Genomic DNA, 19,528 nt, shown 5'->3' on the forward strand with positions numbered 1-19,528 from the left:
TCCCTGCTGTTCATTCCTGATTGCAGACTGGTACCAGAAAACTGTCACCAAATATGCCTGAAATACGAACAAGAGTTACATCACAGTAATAGAACTATCATCTTCCCTTCAAGTCTTCTAACAAGACACTGGAACAAGTGTACTCAACATTATTTCTTTATCTATTTCTTCACTACTACACATTCATTCCAGCTACGCTTATGAAGGAATTACCACAAAACACCACTTAAGGCTGTATGGGAATAGACAGACAGTGAAGCTATCTATTTACATCTCAATCAAGAGTCAAAATTGTAAGGAAAATCCATAAACGCAGATTAGGAGAGGGCTTATTAAATGGGAGGGAAAAGAACTACATAACGTCAAGTTGGTTAAGGAATTTGAAAAACCAAAACCCAAACCAGTCTTCAGTATTCTCTGTAGACACCACATGGTGTAAAGCTTTTCATTTCAAGTATTCTGTGTTCAGAGGGATGGACATCCGGAAGTTACAGAGCTCGGTATGAGAACCACTGGCACAGGACGTTGAGAACAAATGCTGAAAATGAAGGAAGTAATTTATTACTATCATTGTTTGGATAGAGTACACTGCCACTCATCTACAAGTTACCTTCTTCAATGACTAGCAGCAAATGCTCCTCCTGTTATTACTGCCTTAACACTCCCAAGTTTCAGTACCTGTTGGTTCTTAAAACTGTGTGCGCTTCAGTAATGTGTAACTAAATTCCATTTTTAAACAACTTTTACTTAATTAGGAGAGTGGAAGTCTGGACAGAAGCATTTTTTTTTTTTTTAAATCTAATTCTGTTTGCGGTCAATCAGTTAGCAATTGAGACCCTGGCTTAAAACTTTTGAAACAATGCCCCTTCGTGATGGTATGAATTTGTAGTTTGTATTCAGTGTACTCACATGTCACTCATCCAAATCTGCAAGTCCCATCTCAACCAGTTTCATATGAACTAGTTTTTGGTCATCTTCATACAAGAAAATGGTGACCTCTGGTGAAGAAGCCTGAAAATTAAAGTTAATAGTTTTCAGAAGCATGACAATCTGTTTAAATCTCACAGACCAACCAATAGTAGAAATGACTTTGCTGGCTATACTTCACTGCCAAATGGAACTGTGAATACAGAAAGAGTATTTCTGTAAAGGAAACTAAAGTAACATTTTTTTTCCCCAAACCAGGAATGCTCAGCAATTTTTCTGATTGCAAATGTAAGGAAAGAGCCACGTGATTTTTTCACTTCAGCAGCAGTTCCTTCATGGTAAATGGTTCAAGATTGTAAATTATGAGGGTCCACAGTAGAACAAGCACTCAAATTATACTAAGATTGCCAGAAAGAATTTTAGGCTGAGCAAGAATGAAGAAAAAACTGCTGTTTCTCACAAGTACAGAAGCAGAGAGCTGTTTTCCTTCAGTGCAGTCCATCATAGCCCATAATGCCTCCACGCTCCACTCTGGACAATAAGGAATTCTTTTTGCGTTTGTATCACTTAACGGAGGTTTAAATCCAGCCAGCAGAGCTCGCACTGCCTGAATGGGATACTGCAGCAGGTGATGAGGTATGTGGCGCAACCTGCAACAAAAACAAAGTGTTTGCCTGCAAGAATCTACCTGTAAAGCAAAACTGTCACTGAAAACAGAAAGAGAGCTTAACGGTTCATGGGATAGTTTTAAGGTGTGGAAACGGGTTCAGGGGCCCTGCTCTACAATAGCCTGCTGGTGTCACACTGAACAATTCACCACACAGGGCTGGGCTCTCCAAAAGACTTTGGCATCCTAACTATCAGGAAGCAGGCCAGTATCATACACCAGGCATGCTGGCTCCCCATTACAGCGCCCATGGAGGAGTCTCAGGTGCCCAACACAGACTGGAGTAAGGAACAGAAGAGCAAAACTTCCAAGAAAACCAGGGGACACAATGCAGCCTCTAAAGCTGGTGCCATCTGGACGATGACAGGCCTTTGTGGTCCAAACTGCTTCACTCAAATGTCCTAGTCCAACTATTTGATGTAGTACCTTGGTTTTGTTATTATTATCTCCCCATTCACCTCACTCTTTCCATCCCAGAAATAAAGGAATAAGGAAGCACAACCCTCAAGTGTATCTCCTAAGACCCTAAAAGCCCAGGAAGCAGGAAATCTGTTCAAATCCACATTTTGCCTCACATTAAGTCAATCTGTAGCTGCTCCACTGAGCTCAAGAGCAAGTCAGTGTGACTTTTATTTATATAAAGTGCAAGTGCTTCAAGAGAAATAATTCAGAGAAGCTTAGGGGACCATGAAAGCCTAGTGTCTGTGACATCTATGCGTGTGCACTGGTGCTTGAGGAGTAGTTCCTAGCAGCCCAGCACCAGGCAGAAGAGGGATCTGAACTTCCAGCTTCCCCATAAGCAGTGTGGGGTGTGCTTTGTTCAGTCACTTCCTTATCTTATTTCCCAGCTGTCTTCTACACAGGCTGAGCTGCAAAGAATCAGAGGATTTATTTGCACACAAACCAGGGACTGAGCCCTCCAAGTATAAGCTTCTTGGGTGCAAAAGCAGATTATGAACCCAGGCCTACCTCACAGGTTGTGAAGTTAAGTAACCCAATGATGGAGAAACCTGGCATTATAGTAACGGGCTTCTTGTAACTGCCCCGGAGACAGAAGCAGGTGCACACCCTAGTGCTCTGCAGGCAAATTACGTAACCAGCCAACTAACTTTTCTCTCCAACTGAAATCTAATGCTGAACTATTACATATTGTGTATCTATAGCTATATATATGTAGGTAATACATTTGTGAAAATACACACACTTATACATACTTATGATATAAATGTATATACACACACGCACACATCCACATTTTACATGCATTTTTTTTCTGATTATTTACTTGCTTGTTGGAACAACTAAAAAATTGCCATAGTCAACGAATTGAATCAGGATCTTAACAGGGTTGAATTCTTCAACAGAGAGGAGCTTCGCTCTATACCACAAACCATCTTTGTATTCTACAAGGCAAGGCATTTCTGTAAAAACAAAAACCCCAAAATACACTCAGTGCCATACAAACTAGTAGAATGTCATCAATTTTGCTTTGTTAACTGCGATTTTATTCCTCCTCTAATTCATAATATTCTCTCTGAACTTTAATTCACCATCACTAGGATGTAATTTTGGTCAAGTTAAAAGCAGCCAAACTGCTTAATGTTGGAGATTTCCACTTTGACACTCCTGTACACTTCAGTTAGCGAACAGATCAGCTTTTAAGAGAACAGAGTCTGTCTGGAACATAGAAGGCAGATACTGCCTAAAACCAGAATTTTAGCAGTTGCTAGAATCAAGAACTAGCACTAACTGATTTCTTCACTAAGTTCTAGATGAATGCACTTTATTATTTTAGGCCCTGTAACTGTGGACAGGAGAACTGAAGTATGTCTTTTGCCTAAACTGAGAAATTCAGAATTAAAGTGAAGTGACACTCTCTAGGGTTCAAATCATTTTCAACTCTACATTTTCGGTACAGATCTTAATGTATTTTGAATATTTAATAGAAAGACTTCCACAGCCATAGCTTCAGGGAAGAATTTTATTATTGCCATATGCAATCTAAATGCTATTCATCAACACACAACAGAAATTTGAGTTATCTTCATCATCCCACTGAAAAACAGTAACACAGTCTCAATTTCATGCAAAGAAGAACACATGATTGTAAGTGTATCATATTATCACCATGCACATTTGTTTCTTACTCTCTGGAAGACTTATTTAAATATCCGTAAGAAACAGAATTATTTTGATTCTTTGTAAAGAATTTCAGGCTTTTGTTTATCCACATGGAACAACAGGGGGAAGATAAACTAATACTAACATACCTGTTCTGAAGTTTGTCAGAAGAGGAAGAGAATCCACGTTTTTATTGTACCATTTCAGGGCTTCGTTGAGGCTGTCCAGGTTGCAGCTAGCATCTCCCTCTGTGGCAGACAGCTTGGTAACATTCTCAGAAGGATTAAGACAAATATATACCTATCCAAAGAAAAGGCTCCCATATTACATTTTTGTAGGCTTTGCATAACCTTCAAATTCCACCAGTAATCGAGGATTATTAGAATACTACTTATTCCCCATCCTAGAATGGTTTCAGCACTTACCTCTCTCCCCTTTCTTCTTTCCTCAACTTACAAATAACTTTGTAGTTATGCATTTCCACCCCAAAGTAGAAGAGTAACCATTTATTAACACCACATTTCAATATTAAAAAGTAAGAAGGAAAGGAATGCACATACTAGAGAACATACCCATGTAAGATTTCACAGCTGTTCCTCATTAGGATTCCTCCCTCTACTACTTGGGGTAAGTGATCTCACTTCATAATGACAAACCAGATTAATTTCAAAATTACTGAAAGAAGTTCTAAAACTGCATTTTATTTGCTATACAAAGACATTCCATTCACCTTGATTTGTAACTGAGTCAGCACTATAATTCTGTAGGTTCAAAAAAATTAAACTTTAACCAATACACATAGAAGTCATTCAGATTTTAGACCACTTAAAATGTTTTTTAAACAGGGACATCGCATAACACTGATACTCTACAGATAGTCCTAGTAATTAATGAGTAGGCTATTAGTATTTGTGAATTCAGCATTATGATTCACCAGCCAGGAAGAAAATTAATTTTCATTTTCTTATTTGTACACGGATATATAATCAAGCCACAACTCCATCATGCAGCTGGTACTTAAATATATGAGCCCAGAGCAGGGTCTGGTGTCTGTGATCATATACCATGATCAAAAACACGAATTCAAATAATTTACAAAAAATGAACCAAATACATGTTGGTTATCTGCTTCCCCTCTTACAGGAGAAACATGAAGAGTATCCAAGAAAAGCCCTTTTCTAACGTATCCTAACACTTTCATCCTGTATTTAGTCAAAACAATTGTCTACGTAGAATATCCATTTTCTGGGGAAGATGCGTATAAGTAAATTAGTGTACTGAACTTGTAACCAAACCGTAATACTGAACTTAAAGCAACTGCTTCTGTACTTTAAAACCTGTTACTTACAGATTTACCCAAACAGTACAAGCAACTCAACACACTCAGAAAACATGATTTTTTTTTTTTTTAAACACAATCATCTTCTCACTGCTTTGTTTTCCTGTTTCATCCAGTATTCGAAGTCCACACAGGAATCTTTTTTTGATTGATCAGTATTACATTTGCCATTTTGCCTGGGAGACTGCACAGGGCAGCTGTGTGGGTATGCACAAAAATCAATGATCAGTCATCGACCGGAGACAGCCAAATGACTGTAACAGCCAGAAAACGTTCACATTATTAAACAACATCCCAGTAATTTAATTTTTGGGAATAAAGAATAGAAATCCTTAGTGTTCTGCTAAGTTAATATTCAATGATCCACTTCCTTATTATACAAGATGAATAAGTACCATACTACAAACCCTGCAATTCCTGTTTTTTTTTAGGGCAACAGGCAGTATTTATTTCACTATCCACCTGCCCCCTCCGTGAGTATTTCAAGTGAGTTCACATTCAGATAGCTGCATTACTTGACCACCTATACCAATACATAAGTAGCATTTTGCAACCTATTTGTCTATTATCTAAACTTGTTAGCTGTGATCATTAGCATGATGGGACTGCAGCATTTTGTCTGCAATATATGTTTTCAAAACTCACCTCCTTAGGGGACACAAAATGGGTAACTCTGACAGGAAAGATATCTCCTGGAACAGGCAGTGGTGGCAGCGTGTATGAAGGCAAAACATGAACGTTTCCTTCAAGCAGCTCCTAGACCAAGACAGACTTTAGTTAAGCATCATATTTTGTAATAAAATGGAAACTGGCTTTTTTGTCATTTCTGGTCAAAGGAATTATCTAGTAGCAGCATGTCCTTGATAAACATATATAAAAATAAATTAAAAAAATCATTAACACTGTCAGGCAACATGACTACATCTGGCTCTTAAGATTCAGCTTACACTTCAGTTTGTTCCCACCTGAGCACTCCACATGGGCAGCCTGCTCTGGGTGTCCCTGCTTGAGCAGGAGTTGGACCAGGTGCCTCCAGAGGGCCCTTCCGAGCTCAAACATCCTGTGACTGTGATGTCTTTGAAAGAACAAACTGCATTCACTCTTACTTGTAACATTAACTGTCTTTTCTTATTTTTGGCTGCAGCTAGATCTATCATACTTTGGTATAGGGAGTCCAACTTAAACTACTGATACTATGCACATATTCTACCACGACAACTTTGAGTCATTTGCTCCAAGTTGTCGTCTCCCATCCTTTTACCTTTGTGGTATATTCTTTAAAAAACTAAAAATGGCTTACAGCCTTTATTATATCTAGAAAGGCATAGCAGAAAACATGTGTTTTTTAAAATACAGAATTTATACATCACATAATACTGTATACTTAAGGCAACTCAAGTGCTTTTTCAGCGTGAAGAATGTAATCTAAAGTAATTAAAGGGTAGGCTGCACTGCAGCCAATTCTACCACAAAGCTTTGTTTATGAACAGCCTACAAGAACCCACCCAGCAGTGAGAGACACCTGAAGACACTTTCAGGATGAGGAAGACTGAAGTGATAGTCTGTCAAATCTCGATTTTAAAGTTACCATTTAATTTCAAGATCTGTATGCAGCTTGTGTCATGTGCTGACTATGGAAGTGCTACAAGAGACTAATTTATAACTAGGTTTTCCATGGTTACTCAGTCCTAATACACACAAATTCTGCGAATTGTATCACAAGCATAGTGGCACACACACTAAGACTTAAATGAGCAGTGACAGCAGTACACATTGTACTGCAGAATTGTTTTCTTTCCAGCATGAGTCGCTGCTTCAGAAAAAATACAGTCAGATGAATACCCTGACAAAATCACACCTACAGTTGTTATGCTCAGGAGCAGTGTACTTGACCTTAATACAGTTTATATTTCTGTACAGTTTTGCAATGTTAAAAATAGCAATCAACCAAAGGTCACAACAAAAACTGGGTACTCTTGTGAGTAACAACAGCAAAAGCCCCAAATCTCACCTGCTTTGGTACGTCCTGACAATCTTTAGCGACACAGTACTGCTGGTAGGCCATGAAGGAGGAAAGTGACATTCCATCGAAATACAGGCTGATGGACAGCTTGCCCCATGGGTTGTCTGGTAGCTCCTACTTACACAAGGCAGAGTAAGATTACAACAGTAATAGCACAACTGATGTTTTGTAAGTATTGACCAGGAAATTCTAACCTGCTGCTCCTAATGACACCACACTCATTCCCTTCAAGATACAAAACCAGTAAGGATTTCTTAACACCAATTATGGCACGAACTGGAACATGACTGCATCTGTCTCTGGAATGGCAGCACCAACTAACCAGTTTAACACTGAAACATTATCCCAGGTTTGCTCACTTAACAGTAAACCCTTTCCCTCCACAATTTACCAGTAGAAATTATTTGAAATTACATTTTTTTTTTCCAGACAATAGGTATTTGCTTCCCTATAATGTTAATATATTAATTTAAGCATGTCCACATTCAATTATCATAGAATCACAGAATATCCTGAGTTGGAAGGGACCCCATTAGGATCATTGAGTCCAACTTCCGGATTATGTCCAAATTATGTCCAATGTTCATCACTTAAAATTGCATTTAGAAAAATTTACAATGTTGGTAGGTAGGTTGTTGACAGAATACAAACATCAGCAAAAAAAAGTGTTAATACCTCCAACGGATAAATTTAAGGCCTGAAGTCACTGGAGAAATAACTTTAGCTTTCAATTCTTCCCTATTGGAGGACATAAAGACTGAGGATAAAATGTTTTATCTAAGAAATGAATTTTTTGCTACATTCCTTCATCTAATAGTCATAATACAAGTTAAAAAAAAAAGTAAAAAAAAGGTAAGCATCAGTCCACATCTATGAATAAACAAAGCTACCTGAACATGTATTTCCACCTCTTCGTTTGTAAGTAGTTCTTGAAGGATGTGCACTGCATCCTGCTGCCAAAAATTTCCAATCTATTTGGCAAAAAGCAAGAAACCCCTAAAGAGTGAGGTGCTCATAAATAATACTATTATTCTTATAAATAACACTATATTTCTTAAAAGAGATGAAAATGTGTCTTATTTAGCAACTTCTTTGAAAGCACAGATAATTAGTCTGAGTTGTCTAGAACAGTTTATATGCTATCTGCTATTTGGTGCACTACAAATTCTTGTGTAACAATGCTGACCAGCAATTTTCAGACCTTGAAGTTGCTTAGAAAGAGATGCTGCTTGCCAAGTCTAACCTGTACTATGTATAAATTATCACATAGATGTGCATATTACATGAAACACAACCAAAAGATACAGAATTAAACTTGAAGATAACTGAGAACAAAGATAGGGGGTACTTTAAATACTTTGCAATGTCCATTTGCCTGCCAACCCATAGGCCTAACTTTCCCCTTAAACCTCTCCTTCTTCATCTATCTCAACTGCTTCTAGCGATAACAAAGTTTTCTTTAAAAAAGCGTAAAGGTAAGCTAGCCATTTCAGTAATTCACACTTACTAAATGCACCATTCAAATTTGAATAACAAATTGACTCAAGGATTTACAATTTTCTGGCCATTCTGCAGTAAGAAACTCAGGACTTGCTCCTTGTGGCTGCTATCGTAAAAACAAGCCACCGCTTCAGAGTATCATCCTGCCAGCCACTGTGGTCTCCCGACTCAAGGATTTCATTCCAATGACGGCTGCTTTTGAAGCATGATCATTTCATAAAGCAATGTTATTTTCTGATAGAAGACTGCCTTGCTGAAGTGATCCGTATCAGCTATATTCCCTGAGTTCTCAGAGACAAGCAAAAACACCAGCAACTACTCTCAATCTTTGTATGACCGAGCAGTATCATCAACTGAGTAAACACCTAAAAAGTCTTCAAAAGTTAGCATTACTCACTGGTACTGTCTTGTAGAGCTGACATGGTATGCAAAATGGAGGAGTATCAGTATACAACGTAGTTGGATACAGGTGACACTGAGGGACCTTCTCTATACAACCATGGTCGATGTACTGTACCTACACAAAAAGGTTTTGCTAAAATAATTCCTGCCTTTAAGGTCAAAAAGCAAAGGGCTTATTTATAGCATAATTTTTCCAGAGGAAGAAGAAAGTTTGTTGATACATACATGATATGACAAAGCACAAATTAAGGAAAAGACTGAAGAACCGTTATGACATTAAATTTGTCTTTCAAGAGATCTACCTCTTACGCAGTAAGCTACAGTAGTTTAAAACTGAAATAAAAACCGCTGAGCTAGGAACTTGTCAGACTTGCAGATCTACAATCAAAAAGCAGACAGACTCAGAAGATTTGATAATACTCATTACTAATAACTGCTAATTGGAAAAAGGAGCTCTATACCACAGCAACTGAAAGAATTCACTGACAACCACTACTTGTTGGGTAGGTGGAAGCTAAAGCAAAAGTATTTTCAAGGCATTCTGCTTATGATCATAAAAAAGCAAAGAACAAAACGGGATTACCTACAGGTAATCAAGGGATCAAAGACAGCTTTTTACTTAAGAACATTTATCATCAACAGGAATACTATGGGAAAATTATGACAACTGAAATAAGCAGACAGAATTCATCTTAAAACAAAGGTAAGATCAGCAAAGTGATCACAACTTAAAGCAAAATGAGCAGCAGTATGAGCTGAACAAAAATAGGAGTTATACATTTTAGAGAGTCAAATCATCTATTTATCTGTATGTTTTCCATATATGTGCAAACATTCACACACGAGACAACATCCAATCCAACTTACCTGGAGGGTACCACCACCGAGTTCTACAACTTTACCTCGATACCAAAGGGTATCTGACCCTCTTATAACACAAGCTTCTCCTTTTTTCCAACAATAGGGTTCCAGAAGACCAAGGCATTTGAAGTTACTTTGTATTTCACTCATCAATTCGTTTAGTTTACTTTCTGGAAAAGACAAAAAAACAAAAAAACCCGCAACAGTTGTGTGGCATGAAATTCAAAGTCTGTTACTCTCTTACCACAAATTATTTTGATCACTAAAAGACAACATGTTCCATCAAGAGATGTTTAAACATAAAATACACATACTGCTCCAAAAAATGTTTTCCAATACTGATACAATAGATATGTTCAATGTCTACTATATGCAAACATGACCAGTTAAACAGAAGCTGCTTTTCCAGCAGTGAGGCCATCAGTGACTCTGGATTCCAGTCTCTTGTGGCGCCATCTTGCGGGCATCTTTTTTTTTTTCCTTGCCTGAAAGCAGTGCAACCACTACACAGGTGAGCAGAGCCCTCACTGCCAAGCTGAAGTCCTCATCACATCCCAAGAGCAGCACTGCCAAACAGGAATCTTGTGTAACAACATTCTGATTCAGAACATGTCAGAAAAACACTTATCTGGTACATTCTGATGTACCAATGTGATCAGATTCATAGGATAAATGCATTTTCTTGCCTGCAATCTTACCGAATGATTTTGGTATCATATAAATAGTTCCATCATGTCCAATGCAACTCACAATAGCTTGAAAAATTTTTGCTTCAGGTATGATGGGGGCTTTATATATTTCATGCATTTCCAAATGAACCAGCGACTTGTACATTTTACATGGCTTCTGTTCGTTCTCTGAAACATCCCCATCTTTCTCTTGAGCAGCGCTGCTTCTTATGCATGCAGTTTCTGAATTACAACCGTTCAGTTGCGGGTTCTCTTCTTCTAAACATACGTCAGGATGTTTCTTGGGGACTGCACAAGCCACAGCAGCTTTGAGAGTTCTAGCAGATTCAATCAAAACACATCAACACATTAACTGGTAAAGAACTTGGAAGCGTGAAATAAAATAATGGAATTAAAAAAAATACGCAAGATGGAAAATGCTTCTTTACACGCTGTTAAATAGCTCACCAACCAACTTAAAGAACTAAAATGTGGAATGGGAAAATATAGATTACTCAAGAAACTTCACTTAAGATGGTGTTTTGTTGCTACATACACTGTAGAACATAATCCAGTTTTGTTTTACTTATTCGTTTACCACAATGTAGATCAAGTCTGAAAGAATATAAAAGAAGTATCCAAACCTTGTATTTCTAAAGACCAAACCCTTTTTAATAAGGTGTTCTGAAATATCAATTAATTGTCCTGCTTCATCCTTGCAAAAAATTTTCACAGGCAACGCACAAGCCGTGTCACTTTCCTGCAAGAAGTTAGGAGAGCTTTAAAGCATCGTTATAGGCATTTTCACTGAACTACTGGCACAGTTTTTAGTTCATCAGACTGCAAATCAGACTTAACAACTGATGCTCCCATCAGAACATACAACATTTACTTACTCCATATCACAGTTCCCATCATTTTACCAACTGCTCTAAACGCGACATCAGAAGAAGTAACAACACAACCTTGCTTCTTCCCTTATCTGTTTTACTTGATAGAATTAACAAGTAATTCTTTTCTCCTGCAGCAGAACCCCCTCTTTTAACTTACCAACAAACAGTGAACGAAGTAAATTACTTTCAGGACTCTCTGAAGAGTGTGAATATCCAGAAAAAAATAAGCTAACATACAACTTGATAGAGATTTTAAAAATATGACAAAAATGTTTTGATTACAAACCTGTATGATTATTTTTGCTTGTGCCCCGGTCAGGTAATAGGATATACAGTCGCACACTGTTGCTGTCCACTGCGTGCTTCCACCTGTTGGACTAACAAAAATGATTATCTCCTTTAGTACAATAGAAATCACACCCTTTACTGAGGTTTTGATATGTTTTGAAACTGCCTGCACTGTCAGGGGAAAAAAACCCACAATCTGCATTACAGTCAACAGTAAAAAGAAACGGTTATTTGTCTCTCACTCTGTAGTACAGGAAGAATTCATAAATATAAGCCCTAAAGTTTTAAACTGAGGAGAATGATCAGATCTAGAAGTATGACACCTATCTTCAAAGAACCACGAAAAATCCAGACTTCACCTGCAAACTGAGCCTTTATATTCATTTATGGAAAGAGTATTACAAGTATGTTCTTCTGCACAGTATAGACAAAAGTACACAAATGCAGGGAGGAATATGCCAATTCTCTCTTCTACTGTCTCTACAAAAAATCCTTTACATTTTCATGAGATCTGATACACCTCAAATTTTCAGTCAAGGCAAAAACCATTCAGTGAAATAAAGAAACCCCACTTTATCTATCTAGTGTTTTGCATAATTTATCCCTCAAAACTTTAGTTGTGTATCACAGATTGTTGTACTGGTATGTAGCCTAGCTCTTTGAAAACAAACAAAAACAAGAAACGAATCAACAACAAAAAAACACCACAAAAAAACACAACAAAACCTTTGCAAAAGAAGTGACAGCTCTCACTCTTTTTTATCCAAAGAGCAAACCATATCCGTATCTTAGGTCATCACCATTAATACAGGAAAATATTGAGCTATGTCATTATCAGGTTTCTAATACTGCTGCTTCAACATACGGGAAAGGCTACCTTATGTCTACTAAGGAGCATTCAATTGCTAATGTCCTAATTCTCTTCATGTTTTCCTCAAGTTTTCTTAGACAGCTGATATCCACTATTTTTTCAGCTCCAGAATCGTAGAGTATTACCTGTTACAAACAAGAAACAAAACAAAAACCTCTCTTAGCATTACCTGTAACAAATGATAACTCCAAGCATGCCTGAACAGGTGAAAGAAAATGTAACCTAACATTACCAAGATTTGTAATAGCGTGAAATTATCAAGGAAGGACACACAAAGATCAGTGGCCTTCTCACAACACAAGTGGCCATCAGAGTACTGACAGGACAAAACACACGTTTTCATATGTAAACTTTACAGAGACTGTTACTTGCTTAAGGTAATTTGTTTTGCCTCACCTATGTCAGTGCATTTAAATTTCTAAACCTATAAACACCGCATACCTTGCTGAAGTCAAGACAAGGTCCCTGCTCCCCTCTTACCGCTGAGCTAATCATCTCAGCGCAAGTATGTTTGTCAAGTACAATTTCCCCCTTGAAATCCATGCTAACTTCTCCCTTCTTGCTCTTCTAAGTACAAGAGCAAGATACATCCTGCTCTTTGTATGTTTTGAAAACAATTTTAAAGATTTTCTCTATCACCATTCCACCAAGCAAAGTGAGGCTGATCAGACTGTAGTTCCTCAGATCCGTCTCCTTATCCTTCCTCAAGATCAGAGTGGCATTTGCTTTCTTCCAGGACCCAGGAACACCCCCGGATCACCATGACCTTTCAGAGACTGTAGAGAGAAGCCTCACATATTGGTCAGCTCCCTCCTTCACCACTCATGGGTGCACCCCATCAGATGCCAGTGACTTGTGTACGTCCCCCTTATTTAAGGGTTCCCCATACCCGATCCTCCTTCACTGATGTCTTCCTTGCTCCAAACTTTCTTACTGGGCCCAGAATTCCTGAAGGTGCACCCTACTAGGGGAGACTAAGGTGAAAAAGGCATCAAGTACTTTGGCTGTTTCCGTGTCCTTTGCACCATGCCTCCCACCCCGTTCAGCAGAAGGTCCACATTTCCTCTATTTCTTTTACTGCCATTATGCGTGTAGAAACCTTTCTTGCAGTCTTTCACATCCCTCCCCACATTCAACTCCAGGTAGGCTTTGGCTTTCCTGACCTTGTCCTAACATGACCAAACACCATCTCCATACTGCTCTGCATCATCTGCTCCCGCCTTCTGCTTCCACCTCTTCTATCCTTCCTTCCCATGGTTTGTCACGTGTTTTGTCAGGAGCTCCATGATCATGATGCAGGCTTCCTGCTGCCTTTGCTTGACTTCTTGCATGTGGGATAGATCCATCTTGAGCTTGGAGATGATCCTTCAAAGTAACTCTTGGACCTATCATCCCTCTGAAACCGTATCCTATTGGATTCATTCAAGCAGATTCCTGAAGGAAGCCCAAGTTGGCTCTCCTTAAGTCCCAGGCTGTGATCCTGCCCTGCTTCTTCCTCTGAGCATCCTGAATTCTACCACCTTCTGGTCACTGCAGCCATGGGTGTCCACTATCTCCACATCCCCGAGCAGTTTTTCCTTGTTCATAAACATCAGTTTCAGCAAACTACCTCCCCATGCCAGCTCCTCAATCACCTGTGTCAGAAAATTACCATCAATGCATTCCAGAAAACTCCAGAATTGCTTCTGCTTTACTGTGTTGCCCTTCCAGCAGATATAACCCACGAGGACCTGAGCCTGAGAACATGAGGCTTTTTCCAGTTGTCCTAGTAAGTCTTCTGCTTCTTCCAGATCAGGTGATCTGTAGCAGACATCCACTGTATCACCCACATTTGTTTGCCCTCTAATCCTAACCCATAAACTCTCAGCTGGCTCATCTTACATCCTCAGGCAAAGCACCGTGTTTTCCAGCAGCTCCCTCTCATAAAGGCTGACTGGCCCTTTACGCCTCTGTAACATTTCATGTAATTAATAAAACAATAAATAATTGCTATCTATTGAATTATAATTTTTAAACAATTGTGATATCAAATTCCAGCATTTCCAACTGACAGGGCAAAATAGCTTTTTGAGGGCTCAGCCTCAGAAAGCAGATGATTCAAAACAAGTATAGGAAGTCCTGCTTTTCCTTCCTACTAACAAGTCTCCAGGGCATAATGGGGTAATGCTGGAGAGAACCAGCTGTAAACCAGCCCTGGATAATCTACATTACTACAAAGCCAGGCTTCTGAAGGAAGCAGTCATCTATTCATGCAATGCCTCCTCCAGTATTTTTCTTCAGGAGTGCAACAAGATGCACCTTTGAAGCAGGACCGTGTGAGAAGTGACACCTCCGTGGCACAGTGCTTCATCATCAGCGTAGGGTTCAAGGAAGAGCATGACTAGATGTGCTCCTGCGTGTGGCACTCGGTTCAACTGGCCCCATCTTTCAAGCAAGGATCATTAGGTTTGACTTAACGTGCCCCACAGGTTTGTACTGCTTCTGGAATCTGAGCTAAACTGCTGGGCTGCAAGCTGGGGAATCTGTGCTGTGCTGTCAAGTGCAGTGTAAGCATACACAAAATCAACCTCAGGAGCCTTTTTCAACTACCAGGTTCCCTGCTAAATGCATTTGAGCTTTATGAGGCAGTAATCTTCTCTGTAGCAATGTACAATGCAACTTTAAATGCTTGACAAAAGCAAAAAGCCGTATGAGAAAATATTAGCACAGAAGCAGCGTAAGTCTGAGATTATTTTATCAATGCATGATTATAAACTTAAAAAATATAAGAATGAACCCTCTTATGATGGGAGCTTACCTCTGCAGTTGTTTCAGAGACAATTCTGCTTATCTGACCTCTTTGCCACTGTTTCAAATCGTGTACATACACAGCACAGTGCATATTACACTCCCACTTCACTGACTGTGGCTGCGATTCTTTGTAGAAGGCAGCCATCTTCTCCTGTAAACTAACATTGAACAACACACTTTCCTAGTGGTAAAATTTTAATCGGATGAGTATAGGATATTATTTAGTCAATTACTGGTTAACTAGCATACACTAACAATTTTAGAATTTGTTTAACAGACACAATGTTAGTTTTACTTTATGGCACATTAGAAATACATGAAACGAGGCTGTAAGAACAGATGCAATCCAATTAAAATTCTTGAACAGTATTTTCTTGAACAGATGAATTTATCTGAGACATTATGGACCTTCTGTATGGCACTATTTGAAAAATGGACTATTTTCTCTTTACAGCTTTGGCATGTGGCACTCATTTAGCACCATGACTAATTTAGTGGGACTCTAGGTAGGTAGATGCAAGGAGGTAAAAGGAGAAAGGAAGGAGAAGCAAGAGGCAGTGAACAAGGTACATGCACTAAGCATTGACATTCATTTAACCATCTGCAAGCAGTAGGTACTATTACCCAAGTAGTCTGCTTCTAGGTACCCAAGAAAGGTTGATATATTATTTAGAAATTGCTTTCAAGCTCTTGTAACAGTGTATTAGAATCAGAGAGAAAGAAATAATTTGACTGAAGTTATGAGACTTAAAGATACTGCTATTAAGATCTCTAACAAAGGAATGGGGAGAAGAAAAAGCAGAAATCTTTCTGGATCGTGTACTTAGTACATGAAGTGTGATTTGAACTAGGAGTTAGATCACTTACTTAATTTGGAATCACAAATGTTTAATGAATCACAACTTAGTGCATATCTATGGTTTGTTCCTGTACTTTTCTGAAAGCGAGACAAATCAAAAACATTTTGAGTACCCACTGCTAAATGCAACCCTAAGCAGTTTGCTCTAACTATACTTCATCCATTTGTAACATAAACGTCTCTCTGGAAAACTTGCATGTTAGTACCTTTTCAGTATACTTTCCGATGACAGCCATTGTATGAAGATTTTACTGGGAGACACCACATGGCTAATTCTCACTTGCAGCTCTTTCTTAGAAAGCGATCTGAAATCCCATTCTTCCTCCAGTGGTCTCGTGTTTATAGGATTTAAATCTTTCAAGTTTTCAGCAGTTTCTTCTACAGGAACATCCCATATTTCATTGGGCCTTACAGAAGTACTTTCAACGTACCTGTAAAGAACGTGAAATAATCAGGATCCAAATACCAAACACATTTTCAACAATCAAGAGGAACTCAATGGTTACAGTTCAACACAATGAGGTAAGAACAAGGAATAACTTAGAAAACCAGAAAAAACAACAACAAAAAGCAAAAGCATTTCTAAATACTTGAACACTCATGATAGTAACTTTGTTTTAATGTTCCTTCAGGAAGTATCCTCACAGATTTTACTGTCAGATGAAAGCACTATACAACACAGGCTGCCAGAAGAGAAGCAAGCCTGATATAAAACGAACTGCAAAACATTAATGCTTATGTCTGGATAAAAGATACCGAATTGCTTTCCAGAAGCATGATATTAGTAATGTTACCTCTGAGTGAAACTTGCAACATTCAGATGTGTACATATTCATTTCAGAAGTAAAGAAATATTAAGCCTGTGAAACATTTACCTTTCTAGCATTCCCTGAGGATACAACGCAACATCTTGCCTAATTAGAGTACTCAATGAAGTGTGGTCATGTAAATACCCTGACAAAAACTTCTTTTAATAGCGTGAACTGGATAGAATAAAGCCCAAAAGCAATCAAGCCTTGGCTGGTACACACCAATCCATTTGGGGAACAGCCCAGCCTACAGCTTGGAAAATCATCTGTCAATGTAGAAGAACTGGCTGCTTGAAAATACCACAGACTGAAGGAAACAGCAACCTTGAGTTTAACTGCTTGCCATTTCTGGGCCTCCAAAGAGAAACTTCCAGGTTTTCAGAGATCTACCACCTATCTTTTCATTCACAGGAATGAAACTACTTTATTGGAGATAATATTCCTTACCGTTTAGCTACCGAGTCATTCACAACATCCTGCTACAGAATTTATGCAAACCTTCCTGATGCAGTTATTTGGAAACTGCTGGGTAAACAGCTAGCTTATTGAACCAGGAAAGAAATGAACACAATTCCTGAATATGCCTGCCTCGTGTACAACGAGTCTGAACAATCAAATGGACTCCACACATAGGCAGTCTGCTATGGCGAGCACCTCCCAGTTAGAAACATGTTACATGCCCTAGAAGCCCCTCTCTAGTAACTCCAGTATAGCATTATTTCTGTAGAGCTATCAGAAAAACCATCAGTTTGGAACGAACTTCAGAGTTCAAGGTTTCTTCTTTAACTTCTTTATGTACTTAACTCAATTTAAGAGTAAGGTTACTGATGTTTGGTAGGTCTAATTAATATTGCTTCTCAGCAAGTAAGCTTCACTAGAGCACTGTGCTCTCCTGCTTACGTTCTCATGCTCATTTAGAGCTGACGTGGGTGTTCCTGAACAGCATTAAACAGAGTAAGCATATGACAGATGTGATTCTGGATGTTCTAACAATAGGTTTAAATTAATCTCCAGTCTCTCGCCTCGTTGCAGACATCTGCCTTCACAAACGCAAAATTCAGGGAGAAAAGTGTGACAAATGATCTATGGAGGGCTAGAGCCACACTGTACAACAAAGTAAACTAAAACCCTCCGAAAAAACACAGAACAATCCCTTTGCCACCCTCCACTAAAGGAAAGATCATTCCAACTAAAAGGCATGGTATATTGAGTATGAAAGTTAAGGGGTTGGTAGTAGAGGGGAACACCTGCAGGAGTGGCCTCTGTGAGGAGGGGCCAAACGCTGCACTGTGCTGGACACAGTCAGTCCCAGCTGTGTCTGCAACAGACACAATGCTGGACATGGCTGAGTCCAACATCAAAGCTGGTGGTGTCTCTGAGAGAGGGTATGTAACAAAGAGCAGAAAACCCCAGAGAGAGAAGGAACAGAAGAGGGAAAAACAAACACAGGGAACACCAAGGTCAGAAGCGAAGGTGCTCCAAGGTGGGACAGCCACGCTCCCAAAGGGACTGCAGCCCAGGAAGGACCCACACTGGAGCACACAAAGAGGAGAGCAAGAAGGGAGGAGCAGAGAAAGAAATCACTGTCCTGAACCCAACCTCATGAAGGGACCGAGTGTAACCTGCAATACCAAAGGGCAGGAGAGGTGTCTGGAGTGGCAAGTTAAAGAAGGAGGGAGGTGTTTGAATTGAAGTGAGATTGGGAATGAAGATTAAAGGGGGAAGACAAGAATTATGTTTGTCTTCTGTTTCCCAATACCTGAATCTAACACAATTTATGTTAATCAATAATGAATTAAATTAAATTTCCCAAGTTGAGTCTGTTTTGCCAGTAACAGCACTTGGTAAGTGCTTTCCCTGGCTTTATTTTGTGCTAGGAGTTTTCTTGCTCCTGGTTCTGTTTTCCCTGCAGTATAAATAAGGAGGTGTGAGTGAGCAAACAACTGTATGGCTGAGGCCAACCCACCACACATAGCTAAAAACCAACAGATTACCCAAGTTACCAGTGTTATACAGCATCTTATATTAAGGTAACATATCCATTTGTTTGCAGGCTGCTGCCAGGCTTTTAAGTATAGCTGAACCACAGCAAAAGAAAATACCCTAGTGACAACAAAGCAACCCAACAAAACAATTCAGGTTTAAATAAAGCTGCTGAACTTTACAAAAAGCTATTAAAAATTTCATCAGTACAATAATAGTGTTCTTAGGATTTATTTGTATTTCTGAACTACGAGATGAAAATCCAATTACTTGCTTCCTCTTGAAAAAAGCAGAACTCGAATTCCATTTTCAAAACAAAAGCTGTTTAACAATCTTTTTATTCTCATCAGTAGTCAGAAGTTATCAAAGAATAATTATTGATTTTCACGAATACACTCATGGATTATCTTTTTTAGAAAAGAACAAACTAAATGGAGCAGGACTATCTCCTCAGCCTCATCTCTTCCCAACTCTTCTGTCTATTGCTGTTGTAGTTGGTTACCTGAGAGTTTCTCTTCTAGTAGCAG

General features: G+C 38.9%; 1 protein-coding gene across 1 annotated transcript in view; it reads right to left on the reverse strand.

Moving 5' to 3' along the window:
• Window positions 1-912: 912 nt before the first annotated feature.
• RNF17 (ring finger protein 17) overlaps window positions 913-19,528 on the reverse strand; it is a 44,889-nt gene continuing 26,273 nt past the window's right edge. Inside the window, exons 22-36 of the mRNA XM_050713616.1 lie at window positions 16,416-16,640; window positions 15,358-15,508; window positions 12,567-12,685; window positions 11,688-11,778; window positions 11,153-11,268; window positions 10,539-10,846; window positions 9,847-10,010; window positions 8,975-9,094; window positions 7,968-8,048; window positions 7,066-7,191; window positions 5,700-5,810; window positions 3,865-4,015; window positions 2,880-3,015; window positions 1,388-1,577; window positions 913-1,011 (exon numbers count right to left, since the gene is read on the reverse strand). Coding sequence (XP_050569573.1) covers window positions 913-1,011; window positions 1,388-1,577; window positions 2,880-3,015; window positions 3,865-4,015; window positions 5,700-5,810; window positions 7,066-7,191; window positions 7,968-8,048; window positions 8,975-9,094; window positions 9,847-10,010; window positions 10,539-10,846; window positions 11,153-11,268; window positions 11,688-11,778; window positions 12,567-12,685; window positions 15,358-15,508; window positions 16,416-16,640 — 2,188 coding nt within the window. The remainder of the gene's footprint in view (window positions 1,012-1,387; window positions 1,578-2,879; window positions 3,016-3,864; window positions 4,016-5,699; window positions 5,811-7,065; window positions 7,192-7,967; window positions 8,049-8,974; window positions 9,095-9,846; window positions 10,011-10,538; window positions 10,847-11,152; window positions 11,269-11,687; window positions 11,779-12,566; window positions 12,686-15,357; window positions 15,509-16,415; window positions 16,641-19,528) is intronic.

The sequence above is a fragment of the Cygnus atratus genome, chromosome 1 (assembly GCF_013377495.2).
Source record: "Cygnus atratus isolate AKBS03 ecotype Queensland, Australia chromosome 1, CAtr_DNAZoo_HiC_assembly, whole genome shotgun sequence".
Classification (NCBI taxonomy): domain Eukaryota; kingdom Metazoa; phylum Chordata; class Aves; order Anseriformes; family Anatidae; genus Cygnus; species Cygnus atratus.